This window comes from Penicillium subrubescens (genome assembly GCF_028828155.1).
Source record: "Penicillium subrubescens strain IBT 31985 chromosome Unknown utg000001l_segment0_segment0, whole genome shotgun sequence".
Taxonomy (NCBI): Eukaryota; Fungi; Ascomycota; class Eurotiomycetes; order Eurotiales; family Aspergillaceae; genus Penicillium; species Penicillium subrubescens.
The window spans coordinates 2928536-2944901 of NW_026643151.1; the positions used below are offsets into that span (position 1 = coordinate 2928536).

The 16366-nt window shown below is 49.1% G+C and overlaps 6 protein-coding genes across 6 annotated transcripts; 2 read left to right on the forward strand and 4 right to left on the reverse strand.

Annotated features, from left to right (window-relative positions):
- Positions 1-335: 335 nt before the first annotated feature.
- N7473_000992 (uncharacterized protein) lies at positions 336-1692 on the forward strand (the record flags this gene model as incomplete). Its single annotated transcript, XM_057146932.1, has 2 exons — positions 336-419; positions 496-1692. 2 exons carry the CDS (start codon positions 336-338, stop codon positions 1690-1692), a joined length of 1281 nt encoding a protein of 426 aa, XP_057014818.1.
- A 644-nt stretch (positions 1693-2336) lies between these two features.
- Positions 2337-4220, reverse strand: N7473_000993 (uncharacterized protein; the record flags this gene model as incomplete). Its single annotated transcript, XM_057146933.1, has 5 exons — positions 2337-2883; positions 2955-3293; positions 3354-3953; positions 4006-4100; positions 4158-4220. The coding sequence occupies 5 exons, from the start codon at positions 4218-4220 to the stop codon at positions 2337-2339; spliced, it is 1644 nt and encodes a 547-aa protein (XP_057014819.1).
- Positions 4221-6839: 2619 nt separating this feature from the next.
- Positions 6840-9739, reverse strand: N7473_000994 (putative plasma membrane phosphate transporter Pho87; the record flags this gene model as incomplete). The annotated part of the gene is made up of 4 exons (XM_057146934.1): positions 6840-6985; positions 7045-8167; positions 8228-9440; positions 9657-9739. 4 exons carry the CDS (start codon positions 9737-9739, stop codon positions 6840-6842), a joined length of 2565 nt encoding a protein of 854 aa, XP_057014820.1.
- A 1074-nt stretch (positions 9740-10813) lies between these two features.
- N7473_000995 (mitochondrial 37S ribosomal protein uS7m) lies at positions 10814-12025 on the reverse strand (the record flags this gene model as incomplete). The annotated part of the gene is made up of 3 exons (XM_057146935.1): positions 10814-11236; positions 11295-11636; positions 11705-12025. The coding sequence occupies 3 exons, from the start codon at positions 12023-12025 to the stop codon at positions 10814-10816; spliced, it is 1086 nt and encodes a 361-aa protein (XP_057014821.1).
- Positions 12026-12455: 430 nt separating this feature from the next.
- Positions 12456-14357, forward strand: N7473_000996 (F-box protein; the record flags this gene model as incomplete). The annotated part of the gene is made up of 2 exons (XM_057146936.1): positions 12456-13528; positions 13585-14357. 2 exons carry the CDS (start codon positions 12456-12458, stop codon positions 14288-14290), a joined length of 1779 nt encoding a protein of 592 aa, XP_057014822.1. The 3' UTR covers positions 14291-14357.
- Positions 14358-14732: 375 nt separating this feature from the next.
- N7473_000997 (nucleolar and coiled-body phosphoprotein 1 family protein) lies at positions 14733-15981 on the reverse strand (the record flags this gene model as incomplete). The annotated part of the gene is made up of 2 exons (XM_057146937.1): positions 14733-15881; positions 15949-15981. 2 exons carry the CDS (start codon positions 15979-15981, stop codon positions 14733-14735), a joined length of 1182 nt encoding a protein of 393 aa, XP_057014823.1.
- Positions 15982-16366: the final 385 nt, after the last annotated feature.

Consider the following 16366-nt stretch of genomic DNA (forward strand, 5'->3'; position numbering starts at 1 on the left):
ACCCACACCCCTGTTGACCGGATGTCATCCCAACAAGCTACCCCCATAATGGACAATCAGAAAAATCGCAATGAGGATAATTCATCCATGAAACTAACAGAAGTCGAAGACCAGGCCAACACAGCGATAAAGTCAAAAACCTCAGAGAAAAACATTTTCGACGGAAAACTCGAACCCAATCATGGTCCAAGCGAGGAAATGCAATCAAGCAACCGAGATGCTAGCCAGCCAATGCGCCCGAGAAAGCACGCTACACGGTTCTATCCGAAAAAGAAAAAATATTCACGATCTCCATTTTCGCAACGTTGAATGTACTTATATTCTTCTCAAGCACCATGTACCTTCCGGCTCTAGACTCGATGGGTAAGACTTTGAAGGTCTCAACATCGAAGATGTATCTGACTATAACAGCATACATGGTACTCCCGGCCTTCTTTTCCTCTTAACCAATTGTTGCAGGATAGCCTATGAGAAATCCCATGCTAATTTTTATAGGTCACGCAAGGAATAGCTCCATTATTCACAGGCTACCTTTCCGATATCAAAGGTCGACGACCCATTCTCTTCGTCTGCCTTTTCATCTCCCTCGCATGCAATATCGGGCTTGCGCGCCAAACAAGCTTCACAGCACTCATTTCACTTCGATGTATCCAGAGTGTTGGGACTACCGGCGCGTCTGTGATCACTATCGCGGCCATAATCGACATCGTTGCCCGCTCTGAGCGCGGCAAGTATATGGCATACTCGACGATGGGGTCCACGATTGGCACCTCTGTAGGCCCAGTCGTAGGGGAAGTCCTCACACAATATTTGGGTTGGAGAAGCGTTTTCTGGTTCCTTGTGGTTTTCTCGGGAGTCGCAATATTGTTGCTTGTCATTTTCTTTCCAGAGACCTGCCGTGCCGTTGTAGGAAACGGGAGCATTCCGCCCCAGCCTTGGAACAAGACACTAATTCGCCGACGAAAATCAATCACCCCCAGGTATGAGACCCAGACGAAGTTCAGAAAGCCACCGCGGATAGTTGACAGCATCAAGCTCCTTGGTGACAAGCAGATTGGCATTCTCATACTCTTTTGGTGTCTGATCAACTGGGGCCAAGCAGCGGTGCAAATCAGTATACCAATCTTGATGACGAAGAATTACGGGTTCAACTCACTGCAAGTTGGACTGTGCTTTATTCCTATGGCAGTTGGCGGTATAGCCGCTCGGTGGAGTGTCGGCACATTCGCGGACTGGAATTTCCGACGTCTTGCTCGGCAAGTGGGCGTTGATGTTCAGCGCAACCTGCAGACCAAGGAAGACCTAGAGAAGATGCCGCTGGAGAAAGTCCGGTTACAGATTGCGTTCCCTGCGTTTTACCTATGCTGTATTTTCTTGATCGGTTACAGTTGGACCCTAGCTTATAACTTACATATTGCTGCCCCGTTGATATTTTTGTTTTTCTTGGGCAACGCTGGTGTTGGCGCGACCAATGTTCTTGCTGCATTGATTATGGATATGCAGGCCTACCAGCCGGGGATGACACGGGCATCCATGAACATGGGTCGATGTCTCCCAATTGCTGGCGTGGCTGCTGGCATCAATCCAGCCATCCAAGTCATTGGGCTTGGCTGGTTGGGCACGCTGTTTGCAGGTTGCTGGCTTGTTTCTTCGCCGGCGCTGTGGGTTGTATATTTTCAGGGGGAGGTATAGAGAAAAGGACGGAAGAGTAATACATGAAGTGTACATAATGTAAGGATACAGTCGTCATTTTATGAGCTTACTTCGGATGAAAATATTAAATAAATAAAGGTTTCATCTCGCTAGGAATTTGAAACCCAGGTAGGCCCATTGACACAGCATAAATTTTTTGCTTGTATGAGTCTATTGTGCATTGAGTGTAGATATGTGGAAGTGAAACCCCTGGGTATAATGTCATAATCCACGTTTAACATGTTGACTCCTGTTGACGAATCCGACTTAGGCTTCGTAGAAACTGATTTTCTCGGGACCACTCTCAATTCAGCTAACCATACGCCTTCTGGTTCAGCGTGGCTATTCGGAAAATCGTGCCTCTCTTTACATTATCTCACTTAGACCTACAGTCAGCCCTCCGCTGTGGATGGTATTACCTCGATTGTGACGCTAGGGCATCTCTGTCAAAGCTTCATTACTTCCAATCCAATGAATGATCACAATTTATTTGCTTAAACATGTCTATTGTGTAGTGACCGAAGGGATATAGCGATGATCCCGTGGGCTACAATAGCTCCCATGACTGCAAGTTAGATCTCCTCAGTAATGGGTCCATCTTTCTTTTCTTATTTGGCAAATTTTAGTCTCCTCGAAAGCAATATCTAGCCCCTTATCCTTTCAGTTTGATTTGTGTGCTCCAATGCCTCTTTGATTCGCCCAAGAAGCTCATGTTCCTGCTCTATTCCAATACTGATCCTGACCATGTGCCGATCTATACCATTTATCTCTGCCCATTCCTGCTCACTAAAGTGAGCAAGCAAAGAGTACGGAATAGCCAGCGAAAATTCGGTGCCCACATTGGGACCCTTGCATAAATCCAATGCATCATAAAACGCCACTGCGTCCTTCGGTTGATGGAAGACGATGCTGAGCAGATATCCGTATCCGCCATTTTTGCGCCGAATTCGATCGTAAACATGTCGCGATGGACCCAAACTAGGATGATTCACGTTCAATACAGCAGGATGAGATGTGAGCAAGGAAGCGACACTGAGGGAATTGCTGTTGCATTGCTTCACTCGCTCCTCAAAGTTTGCCGAGTTGCGAGCCATGGTGATTGCGTCCAGCGGGAAGTAAATATCTTCATAGATTCTTGTTAGAGTCGAATGAATAGTCGCATATTGAGAAGAATGAGGATTGACGACAACGCTAGAAAATTCGTTAGATCGACGTTAACGAAAAACCAAAAATTATATGGACAGAATTATGAAAGAACACACCTTCCACCCATGACATTGCATAGACCGCTGAATATTTTGGTTAAGCTGGTTACCACGACATCGACATATGGCAGCACATCCACGTTATAGAACGATCCCAATGTCTCATCGCAAACAACAATAAAGTTAAACTTGGACGCAAGGGCGTGGATGCGTAGTAGATCGGGGGTTCGCAGCAATGGATTTGAAGGGACTTCGCAGAACAGAACTTGAATATCACGCCCTGCAGCAAGTGAAGATTCTAGCTCATCCAATTCTTGCGTGGAGCCGGCACTGAGAAGAGTAGATTTTATATAGCCGCACTCCTGGATGCAGTGGAAAGTCTCCGCGTACGGCCACCTAAAATTTCGTACCTATTGTCAGCCGGCATATATGAAATTCAGCATAAGAGTTACTAACCCATAGACGACCGCCTCTGATTCGACATCTTGGCTAGGCCGCAATGCCCTGATGACTGCAGAGATTGCACACATTCCCGTGGGAAAAAGGAAAACATCTTGGCTAGAAACTGGGGAATAGCCCAGTTGGTCAGAACTAACGAGTGATGCAATTTTTTCCTTGAGGAATTGCTTTTCTGTTGTCGCGGAGTTCTTCCATGGAGTCGGCTCCTCAAGACAGAGGGATGATGCAGGGGTTTGAAAGACAGGGTTCTTCGCATTTGAACTCATCCGTGGAAAAACACTGAGGCAATACTCAGCATGGCGACTGGATATCCCATATCCGAAGATTTTCCAGAAAAACATTGCTGACCGCGCGCAAGCCTCGGGATAGACGATCACAAAAAGGGTTGTCCACCGAGACTCTTCCGTGTTTGTTGAGCGGGCAAGGGAAAACGCAACACGCTGAATTTCCTCACTGGGGTGCTTCGACTTCAGCATTTCAATGCATCTTGTCGAGGCATCCGCTGATGGAAAAATCAAGCAGTCCATTTGCTCGGGTATAGAAAGTCGAGTGAATATCGCATCTTTCAATTGTTGCAATGATTTGTGTATGGCGAATCTAGGTTGGTTTAGGCGAAGCCGTGCAATAAACCAGGAAGGAAACTGCTGACCTTGGATAACAGGTTTGCATCAAAGGAATCATCCATTTTTCTCGTAAACCCCAGCGGCCTACAGATTCCCACGTTGGCAAGGACATGCTGATAGACTTCGATTAACCGTCAGCATGGTGGTCACTTGGGCTTCTGCTTGGCTTCTTACGCACATGACGCACGTGAGGGGGATTGGTTGCCCCCAGTGGGCCACTCCCAAGTATAACGGGCTCCATGCGGAGTTAGAGTTGAGTTTCAGTGACAAATCTCTCTGAATACCGAGAAAGAGTAATAGTGACCCCAATTTAAGGGTTCCGATGGTTAATTTAACCCCTGAGGACGACGCAAGGGGAGGCGAAGTTGCAAGATGAGGAGGGGGAAAAGCCCCGGTTACGAAGAATTTACAACTATTTCCATATTAACTTCAATAATTCTTTTATTTATGTTTATGCCTAATGAATTATTACATATGTCTAATTTATTGGCACTAATGATATTTTAACCCGGAGATATTAAAAATGAGTGAAATTATTAAATATGTTATTATAATTATAGATGGACTTTGTTAAATTTTTTTTTCTTATTTCTTATTTTGTACGTAGTAGTAATATAATTATATTATAATTTATTTCTGTAAATACGTGAAATAAAAATACGTACAAAATTTGGTAATATGAACATAAAAATGTAAAAAAATTTAATATAAAAAGAATACAAAATGAGGATTTTAAAAAGTAATACTTTATTAAGAATATTAACTTCATATTTAATAGATGCACCTATACTAATTAATTGAGCAGTACTTCTTAATCAACATGCAAGGAGTAGGTAGACCCGCTATGACCCTCAACGGGTCCAAGATCTACTATGCTCCACCCCCATAGAGTAGCTTGCGGCTCTGATTAGGTGGAAGCGATCAGGTAGAGCAGCTAAGAGCCGCTATAGGTCTTGGTCATATTTTTAATGGAGATTTTCACAAAAAGATCGGTCGACATTCTGCGGGTTCTTCCATGTGAGAGCAAAGAGCCTTTATTCATGAATCTTCGGGTAGGATCATTATCATAATACTCGGGCCCTTTCAATGCTTAGCTAAGCATTAAAAGGGCCCGAGTATAGCCACCTATAAACATACCTAGCAACGTCCGAGATCAAATTCTCTCTCTAGGTAAAGTACTCGGGCGAATTCTCTAGGAGATTACACGTAAGGATAAAATCGAGATGGCTAATGCCTTTCACCCGACTTATCATATAGACAGAGAGAGGTTCAATCCCACTAGCATCATCTCCAATCTGACTGTGATAAGAGACGGTGGGCACCAAGGATCCATATACATTGCTGGCAATATTTGCAATTTCTATTTTAGGCCTACGAGACCTTAGTCGGAACTGAACCATATACTCGTGATTTGGGCCCGCGTATATAGAATAACTACAAACACCTTGCACTACAACGGGGGCCATAGTACCTCCCACAAGTTCCTGTGCTCGATCATTACAGGACGAGCGGTCTGTTCCTGGTTTTCGGGATGTTACGCACTGCAAACTGGTCACAGTTAGGTAAGAAGGGTTTCCGGTTATACTTGCCTTACGCTTTTATCCTCTCAACGTCAACGATATGTTCTCTCAACCGTACATGTATGATCAAACCCCGCCTTTCCACACTGTTTCCCTATAAGTTAGGCTTTCGTTCCCCTGGATCCCTCCTAATTCTGGCATGAATTGCCAGAATTACTCTTTGCATATACAGACAATACATTGACTCCTCTTCTCCAACGTCATTGTATCTTACCCGGTTGACAGGCCTTACACCTGATACTGTATAGCTTTACAATGATCGAGGGGAACAGATAGAGAATAATCCATTTAAAGAACGAGTAGACAATAAAGGCTGAGTGAATACCTTATGAACGAATAATCTATACCGTATTGCTCTTCTAAAAGCCGTGCAACCTCCTTATTATAAAGCCACCTACGCTAAGAGGCTGAATAATTCCGATCCTAAGAGTTAAATGTGTAAGGCAACAAGGGCTTGGCCGTATTTTGCGACCGAAAGTAATAAGGGGCGAATGGGGCAGTCGGCGAGTCCGATTAGGCGGGCGAAATTGTAGGGGCGCAGCGATAAGTGTAAGATAGAGAGGCAGAAGAATGGAAAAGTGAGAGAAACGGAGGAAGAGTAGCGAAGACGGGTCTTTTCATGTCGGAGGGCACTGTAGGGAGGTTACGTGACTTGACGGCGTATTGGGGCGCTAAACCCAAAAAAGGCAAAACCAACCAGAAAAGGCAATTCACAGGTCCGCCGTTTACACTGTAAATATTGTCATTTCGTCTGCTTTCGCTTCCCGAGAGGAGGCGTTGCTATTGGATTGTTTTCCTGGACGGGTAAGAGATGCAAATCATAGCATACTGTGCCTGCGGGACAAGTACCACTACCACTATCATGTGAGATCATTTGCTAGAAATCTATCTTGTTATTTTTTGGGTATCTACCACGACCTTTAATACTGGATTGACTTGAAACGTTTACTCAAAATTCTATAGTAAACCAAGAATGTAACAAAAATTTGTGCAATTAGAAGATCTAGACAGCCTCTCACCAGTCATATCATTATTATGCAACTTTAACTGGTGAACAAGCAGGACATAGATCATTGTAAAATGTGTGAGCAAAACGCTGGAAACCCCCAGAGGGGTACAAATGGAAATTGGAGCGTTATGGACGCTGTATATACCCTTCTACCTTTTCCACTTTCAACTACAAGTATCAAACAAGAGACATACCAACCAGCCAGGATTGAAAAATCCCGCGCCTCGAGAAGATACAAAAAAAAAAAAAAAAAGCGGAACCTGCGAGCCCCTTAAAGACCCGCAATATACATGAGACCATAGCCGAGGGTCACAATCACCACAAAGGACATCAGACTCGCTGGGATACCCCGGGTGAGGAAGTGGCGGACCTGGAGGTAGCGCTGACCGGTTTGTGGGACTTCGGTCATGATGGCAGCTAGGAGTAAACAATGTTAGTAATGAAACCAAACGCCAGGCAAATTATGGAGAACGTACTCATGTTAGGGAACCCGCTGGTGGGCAAGGCCATAGCAACAGAACACATCAGCGCACTGGCCATGACCAGCAAATTGGGGTGGGGGTTCTCCATGCCCACACCGATCTGGCGGACGAGAGGGAGGATAATCAAAGCGGCAACGGTGTGCGAAATAAATGTAGCGATGACGAGGATCAACGCCGAGAAGACGAGAAGCACGCTATACAGGCTGAGGTGCTCGACCTTGGCGGTGATGCCAGAGGCGATGGTGTGCAGCAAGCCGGAAGAGGTGACAGCTTTACCGAGACAGAGACCGCCAGCGGCGAGGATGATGATAGTCCACAGGAAATTGTTGAAATCCTCCTTGTTGAGGATTCCAGTTCCGAAGAACAGGACCAGCGGGATGATAGCAATCACGCCCATATCACCGAAGATATGTTCGAGTTGATGGCTTGCACACCAGAGCGCAATAGTGACCAACGTGACAGCACTGATGAAGTACTGGATGCCAGTAAAGCGGTCCTTGACAGGGCGAAAAGGGATGACAGTGGCGTTGCGGCCGGGGTTGAAGGTAACAAGCAGAAGACCCCAGATTAGGAAAATTGAGATAATGCAGACGGGCAGCGAGATGAAGAACCAAGTTCCCCAGCTGATGCTGGGGAACATATTTTGAAGGGCGATGATATTTTGTGGCGAAGCAATTGGAGACGCAGCACCACCAACATTGGCTGCTAATGCGATACCCAGGACAAGTGCCTTGGCAAAATCGGAATCGGGGGACAGGTTGCGGAGCAAGGGCTGGATGATCGAGTAGCAGAGCACAGGCGAAGCAACGTTACTAATCCACATACTCAGGAACATGCTCACAAACATGTTCGTGAGGAGGACAACCTTTGGCTTCGACCCGGCCTTGCTCAGAACAAACATGGCCATTCGTCGGGCGATGTCGTATTTGGACAGAGCCGCAGCAATGGTGAAACCACCGAGTAGCAGCATGATCACTGGAGTCCACATGGATGCGAAGACCATGCTGGTAGCTTCTTTCGGGCCCAGTCGCTTGTGTGGTTTATCATCTGATCGCAAAATTCCGAGGACGACGACCAGGAACGGGATCAACAGTGAGGTCACGAAAAGTGGGATGGCCTATTAGGGGTCGTCAGAAATAGATACCACGTAAATCTCAATAGAAGAAAAAAGTCTTACCTCAGTCGCCCACAGAATGCTGACCAGGACAAGCATCGCAAGGCAGTTTTGCTGTTCGACTGATTCCATGATTGGCACCGAGAGCATGGCTCCGAAAACAGCAAGACTGAACACAAGAGTGCCAAAGCTCAAACTACATAGCCACAACGGGAAGTGAATACGACCAAGAGGAGTAGCAAACTCTTGCGTGCGAATCTCCTGCTTATCACCTTGGCGTCGAGCAGTGGCCGGGTCTTCATCGCCTCCTAGGAGAGTTCGACGAATACCGACATTGGCAGCCTGCGCACGGCGTTCGATCTCGATCATCTCACGCCAAACCGTGTTACGCTCCCAAACCACATGCTCGCGAAGGTGGAGACGCAACTCACGACTAGCAAGCTCGCGATTTCCCTTGGTGACGACATCCGCATACATGCCCTCGACCTTTTCAATGTGGTTATCCACGGCAGCCATGGTGAGATCAGTGAATGGGATGGCTGGGTGTACCACGGTAGCCAGGTAGTCTCGGCGCATGTTGCGGAACAGGGTCTTGTCGTACTTCTTCAAGGCTTTGGAAAAGCCAGTCCTGTTGAGCTCAATGAAGGATCTCAGCTCGCAGAGGGATACATATGACTCAATGAGACGCTTCTTAAGCGAAACACCCGCATTGTACAGAGCCAGGAACGCCTGATCACTCAGGTCAGAATCTCGACGTAAGCGACTGCTTGCCTGGCCCCAGAACGTTGAATCTGCCATGTCACCCGCATGGGCGTCATCGGTTGTCGACCCGCCATCCGTAGAAGTTCGTTGGCGTAGACCGAGAGCTGCCGGGTGAGCGTGCTCATCGTCACTATCGACATCATCCTCACTGATGACGCTTGAACGGCGGCGCTGGCCATTTCCATAGTTGCGGAAGACACTTCCTGTGCCTCGCCGCGAGCCTGAGCTCAACCTCCTGGCCTTGATAACTGTCTCGCTGACGGGATCCATGTTCACTCCAGCAGTTTCTGACAGATAACCCATGGCCTCATGCATCAGCTCATCCGTACTTTGGAAAATCTCGGCCTGCTTCTGCTGATAGAAAGTACAGATTTTGTCCAGCTCGGTATCTAGAGCGCGCTTGAAGATCCCATCAGGGTTGTTCACCTGGGAACTGCCCAGGAGGGGAGCGGACTCGACATCTGCACCAGTTTGACCATCAGGGCGATTGACTTGCTTCTCCAGAGTATATATCCTGAACAACAAATCGAAGGGTTAGCAACCAAAGTAGGACTAGAGCTTCCACCCTTCGACATCCATGCATCCACACAACTCTGTGCAATGTAACACCCGCGCCAAGTTGCATCTCGTCTCGAGCCGTAACCATGAGCGCACATCCAAAACATCAACTCAAAACGGAAATGAGTCACCTGCCCACTCGAAAGAGGCAGTAGAGCCAGGGTCAACTTACAATTTCTTGAGATTGCTGTACGCAATGTAATTGGAGCTCCAATCGGGCACAGCATTGAACTGAATGCTATGCGAGAACTTCATTTTGGCGGTGGTCTCGGGATCACCGTCACTCTGAGCCTGGTTTCCACGAGGAGCTCGGCGTCGAAGGGCCTCAGCCCAGAACCTGAGTCTAGTGGAGCGCAAGCCCCGCGGGCACTGTTCAGACAAAGCTGTCTTCTCCCAGTCTGCCTCCCCGTTTTCACTCGAACCAAGTCCTACTAATGACCGCGAGCTGGCGGCTGGTTCAAAGGATCGAAGGACGCTTCCGAATTGCGGTGCACGAGCAGTTGTGGACCTGGCTGGTCTCGCCTCGGGGGATCTGCCAACGGTATTGAAATCGGCGAGCTCGTAGGATTCGCGATTCGAGGGGGGAGCCACCGTCGTTAGGGGCCGGAGGGAATTCGGCCTGGGTCATGTAATTGTCCAGCAGGAAGGAGGGGTCCGATCGAAGGAAAAGAGGAGATATTGCGGGGCGCGCCAGGCGGATCAAAGTGTGGTCAGCTGGGGCCGGTTGCGTAGGGTTGCGTGGGTTGCACTGATAGTCAGGCCTGAACTGAATGATGCGCGGCTGATCGACACGGCTGTCAATGCTGTTTTCTTATTCTCCGAGACACGACTTCAGGCGACAAAGCGTCTTCCTTGCTGGAGGTTTTACTGGAGGATGTCGCGATAGCCGCGAATGGCCTCAGGAACTGGCTGGCCCGATCGGGTCTAGGCCGAGACGTCTGAGTAAGCGACTTTGCAGCCTATCAAGACGCTGCTAAATCAAGCGAAAGTGGAGATGAAGCCAAGTATAAGCTGTCAACCTATAGTAAGCTCGGACAGAGAAGTCAATAAAGATTCGTTTAATAAGCTAATGAGACAATAGCGTTGCTATCCAGCTTTGGCAACGGAAGAAGGGATGGATGGTTCCTGCGGACCTTATAGAGAAGTGGAGAAATACAACCAGAATTCGAATTCATATGACCAGACTAGATATACTACATGTACAGATGATACAGATGATGCTGAAAAAAGGAATACTCACTCACATCCCATAAACAAGATAAAACCCCCCTTTCGGACCCATTAACAGAAACATTTGATTGGTTAGAACAGAGAAAGGACCGGCTGTGTTTACCGACGGCGAGGCGCAAGTCCCAGGTTCGCACGACCAGAAATACCAATCTTGTGCTGCTGATCTCTGCGGTCCCACACACCACTACGGCCCTCGGCAACGGCCACCAGCTCGTTGGCAACTCGGTGGGCCAACTGTGCATCACGTCGCTTCTCCGATGCATCCAAAATCCACTTGATCGCGGCACGGCGGCGTTGGCGGAGGTTGAGAGGGTGGGGAACCTGCACGGCAGTACCACCACCGGCGATACCCTTCTGTTGGCGAATGCGGAAGAGAGGAGCCACCGAGTCGATAATGCAAGTGAGGTAGAGGACGGGGTCGAGGGGCAGCTGAGGAGCAGGAGGACCGCCCATGAGAGGGCGACGGGGGTTGATGTTGGGGGGAGAGGAGGTACGGAGGTGGTCTAGAATGATAGACATGTTCTAGAGAAAATGCATGTTAGTTCGTTGCACGATGAAGAGCAGAATGAGCTAAACCGACCTTTTGCGCGCGGGCCAGCTTACCATCCTGCATGAGCATCTTGGTGAACTGCTCCTGCATCGTGTCGTAGCGTTTCCGGAAGTTCAAGGTCTTCTTCTGGGCTGGCAGCACCGGCACATCAAACTTCAATCCCTCGGGCAGCCGCGCGGCCACCTGCTCGTTCACCTGCTGGATCATGTCGGCAAGAACAGCGGCGGAAATCTCGTCCTGGGATTCGGTGTTCTGCAATTCGGGCAGACGGCTGCGAGCCGAAGTAGAGAACGAGCGAGAGCCACTCTTCTTCAATTGGTCTTGCATGACCTTGGGCATGTGCTTCAATCCCTCCTTGTCACGCTTCAAAATCTGTTCGGCGAGATATTGTCAATTGCATTATTTCCCAGTAGGAGGAAGGTCCCCCATGGGCCACTCACATCAGCAACTGGGCTTCCTTGTTCCAACTCTGGACTTGACGGCTGGCCGTCACAACTCTTCTCCTTGTGCATAATGCGGTCCATCTCGGCAGCCTCCTCGCCGACATGACCCAGCTGATCCTGGGTAGGGAACTTCTGTTCGTCCGGTGAGAGACCCTTCTTATGGTTCTGTGACGAGTTCCATCTTTTCTGGACTGGTGTGGACTGCTCGCGGAGTAGGAGAGGGAGGGCGACGCTCCGCTGCGCGCGTGCGACGGCGAAAGGCTGGCGAAGGGCGGCAGCCGCCTTGTTGGCTGTGAACAGGTTGAGCCTTGGTGACATTGTGCACAGTAATGACGCCTGGGGCTTTGGAATTGGCTGTGATCAAGATTCCAAATCTCGAATAGAGTCTCGTCGGATTGCGGGCTGCAATTTTCCCGGATTTGCTTAGTCAACGGCTCCTCGCCGCAAATGATGTAAACGCACATTTATCCTACTTCGAAGACCGCCAATCTTTGCTACAAAGTGCCTGATCAAAATGTCCGATAACTAGAAAATCTGACATTTGACTCATTAACTACGCTATTACTCTGCCAAGCCTTTTTGTGACTCTTTGCCAACATGGGGTTTCCATGAAATACGACCTCTGACACCAAAATTCGCCATGACCTGCCGCTCCACCACCAACAACACGAGTTTAGAAATCCACACAATCATGACTATTAAATCCTGGAGGTAAATAGCAGCCAGGAAACCATAATCTTTGTCGACTATGAAGCTTTCCGACCTTCCATCGGAAATAATCTGCAATATTGCGTTACATATTCCAACGGCCAATGGAATCACACGCCTAGCACGAACCTGCCGTCGAATATATAGAATCATCACTGCCGAAGAGTCATGGCTATTTCGAGCATTTGTGCAAACGAGATTTCCAGCGATTCAAACACCACCATTCTGGAAAGATGCAGCATGTGCGCTTACATCGCGCTCACGCGCGGTCGATCGACTGGGTGTAATTGGGCGATTCGTGATCTTGCCTGAAACCATCACTCGTGTTGGAATTCAAGAAGAGACCCGACAGGATAATCCCACCATGGGCTATCGCCCTCCTATCGACTCCTATGAGACCTGGAATGGCCAGTCCTGGGCTGATAGGAAAGAAGTCCTTGCATGGGGTGCCGGTGAAAAACTCTTGATGCGAACCAAGCAATCCGGAAAACATCACCGAGACGAGTGGATCTTATTCAACGACGTGGATGAGCCCAGCAGCCATGATGATATTCTAGGCTTGCACCTCCTGCAACCAGAGCATGGCAAAGAGAATGAAGTTGAAAATGTGATCTTTGGACGGAGACAGGGCGATATTCGCCACATCGCTCTCTCCACGAGCGTTGCAAGCCATGAGTATAAGAAGACGTTTCAGACCGAAGGATTGGAACTCAACGAGACAGACTTGATGCATGGCTCCAATCCAATACTGTGTGCTCAGTTTCTTCAAGGTTCAACTGCACTTTATCATACTTCTACCGACGGTGAAGATGTCCAACCGTTTGCGTGGATTCGCCCGGAGCGATCTTCTCGTGGCCGGAAGGCGAAGCTGCTTTCATCGTCGCGGATTGCTGTGGCTACTATGGACGCTAAAGACTCTCTGGTTGTTTCAAGAATTTCGCCGGACGGCATCTTTCCCGAAGAGACAATAGGAATATCTTCCCAGGAAGTGGAAGATAGATTGGGCGATTATACTTGTCAGGCCATCAGCGCCATCGAGCCCCTCAACAACCATCCCTTGGCTGGGTCACCTGGTGATGTTTTTCTTGCTGCATGGGGCGACCGCAAAGTCCGGTATTAGGCTAATCATCCATGTAACTTCCTGACCGTCGCGCTAACCGAATCCACAGCCTTCACGATCTCAGGTCTCCCCGGGCCTATGAAACAACATACGAAGATCCCACAGACGACAATTTTATATACAGTGTGCGGGCGTTTGGACACGACCGATTTCTAGTTGGATCCGGGGGCAATGCCCTGATTAAACTATTCGATCTCCGCTGCACGAGCTACAGTTACCTGGAAGCCCAGGGTGCTCGACCAAAAGCCCCCAGCAACGTCCCAATTGCCCACAACCATGGCCAGTATCCAAGCAAGGATTTTAACATTTTCCTTTCTGCCCAACCGCCTGCCATCTTCAACCGACATATCAATTCCCGTCGGCGCAGGGCTTATCCGTACCGAGGTCCCATATACAGCATGTCCATGCCCTCGCCATCCTCACCAACCGTCTACACCGGTGTAGCAGGTGGACTCATCCGGCTTGACTTTGCATCAACGGACGACCTGACCGGGCCAGCCAAGGAGTGGTACGACTGCAATCTCAATCTTGGCTTTGATGCAGAGATGAAGCCAGCAGATGGGTCTAGCTTTTTCACGGTGGCGGGATATGAGAGACCGGATCAACGTGATTTGAGTACTACCTCGAAGTTGAGAAAGCAGCATAGCTCCTGGAAGTTCGGTCTCGATGACTCTCGGAGGGATGTGGTGACTGGTTGGGATCATCGGTGGGAGGCGTTAGAGAAGCCTGGGGCCTGGCGGCGACAGGATGGCTAAAGTCTAGAATTGCATAGTATACCGCATCCTTACATAGACTACATAGATAGACTTAGATGGAAACAGGTTGACTAGTCTGAGAAATTTCGAACTTTTGAGTGGTAATCTAGCAGATGCAAGCAAATATGTAAAACAGTCGCAGAAGAGAAATTCGTCCGAAGCTCCGTAAGCGCCATGCTGAGTAAAAAGGGTCGCTCATCCAAGGGGAGCAAAGTACGTGAATAGCGACGTCATATGGTCATCGAAAGCTAAAACACCACGTTACAGTGAGCGTGTCAAACCCTCTCAGACAGCAACAGAAAAAAAAAAGGAATGAGGACAGCCGATTTGAGAGCAACATCTGTAGTTGAACATGTTTCGGGAAAAGCTAATGCAGCCTCTATTGGCATCATTAACGGTCAAAAGAAGAAAGCAATTAAAGTAGTGGCACCAGGAAGATCGTTTAATCGTCGAACTTGAACGACTTGCCACCGGCGATATCGATGGGGCCACCACGGTAGGAGCCGCGCTTCTTCTTGTTCTTCTCCTTGGTGAATCCCTTGCCGCGAGTGACCGAGAGGTCGGCGTAGGCACGCTCTGCGTAAGCGTAAGGAATATATTCGTTGGAGATGGCGTCATACGGCTGCTGGCTCAGAGCGGCCAGAGGGGTAGGGCGGGCGCCAACGTGCTTCTTTTTGGTCGATCCATTTCCGGGCGCAGGGCTGGCGCTGGAAGAAGAACTCTGGGCCTGCTTCACAGGCTTGCTCTCGGCAGCGGGAGAGGCAGACATCGTTGCACTGGTATCGGAAGAGGAGTTGCTGGAAACGGGGACACCGCCAGTCTTCTCATCATCAGAGCTGTCAGAGCTACTATCGGAGGAAGAGCTGGAGCTGCTGGAGCTGGAAGACTCGGGAAGCGGGGTCTTGACAGCCTTCTTCAGGACCTTCGCGTCGGCCTTCTTGGCGGCCTCTGCCTCTGAATCGGAAGAGTTAGAAGAGTCAGAGGAGTCAGAATCGGAGCTAGAGCTGGAGCTCGAGCTGGAGCTGGACGAGCTGCTTGAGCTAGAATCGGAGTCGGAGTCGGAGTCAGAGCTAGACTCGGACGAAGACTCTGCCTTGGAGACCTTAGCCTTCTTCGTCTTGGGAGCCTCATCCTCAGATTCAGAGTCCGAGCTGGACTCAGATGAGCTGCTAGATTCGGCCTTGCGCTTAACACCGGCGGGCTTCTTGGTAGAAGGGGCAGGAGTGAGAGCCGCAGTATCTTCCTCCTCATCATCGGCGTCACTGTCGGAGCTCGAAGAGGAAGAGGAAGACGACGGAGATGCAGAGCGGGCCTTGGGAGCATCTCCCATGCTCACATCGGAGTCGCTAGAATCGCTGTCGCTGCTGTCACTCTCGGAGCTGCTGTTTGAGCCGCTGGAGGTCTTGTCCCAGGTCTGGAAGAGTTCGACCAAAGATGGGGCGTTTTTAGCATCGGCCTTGGCGTTGCCATTCTTCTTCAGCTCGTCGGCAAAGGCAGTGCTGGTAGCAGAGAAGCCATTCTTGGAGAGGAAGGACGCAACTGCGGCGAGCAACTGAGGAGGGAGGGTGGTAGTGGTGGTTTTCTTCTCGACCTGCTCATGAACGTCAAGTTAGAACAATGTTCTGGTGGGAAACGGCTGCAAGGAATGAAAAATCTACCTTCTTGGTCGAAGCCTTCTTTGAAGGGGCCATGATTCCTGACTGAGATAGATGTGTGTGTCTCAGTTGGGCGGTCACTCTGAATGACCAAGAAGTAGAATGGCACGAGGATGGAAATTGAAGTATTTAGAGTCTCTTTCAGGAACCAAAAAAATGCGGGAAAAAAAAGTATAGACAAGGCGGTGAGTTGATTCTCAATGATGATTGGTGGAACCACCGAATGATAGCGGGCGGAGCGGTTGTCCAGATGTAAGCTACACGTGACTGGATGTTGGTGCCGTGGTGCCTGACAGATTGACTATGAGTATGAGTGTAAGAGTGAGGTCGGGAAGAAATGATGAAGACAAAATCGAACGTTAGAAGAGAGTATAATAGAGAGACTAGTAGAGGATCAGTTCCCTGCTCGCCACGAGGTTCA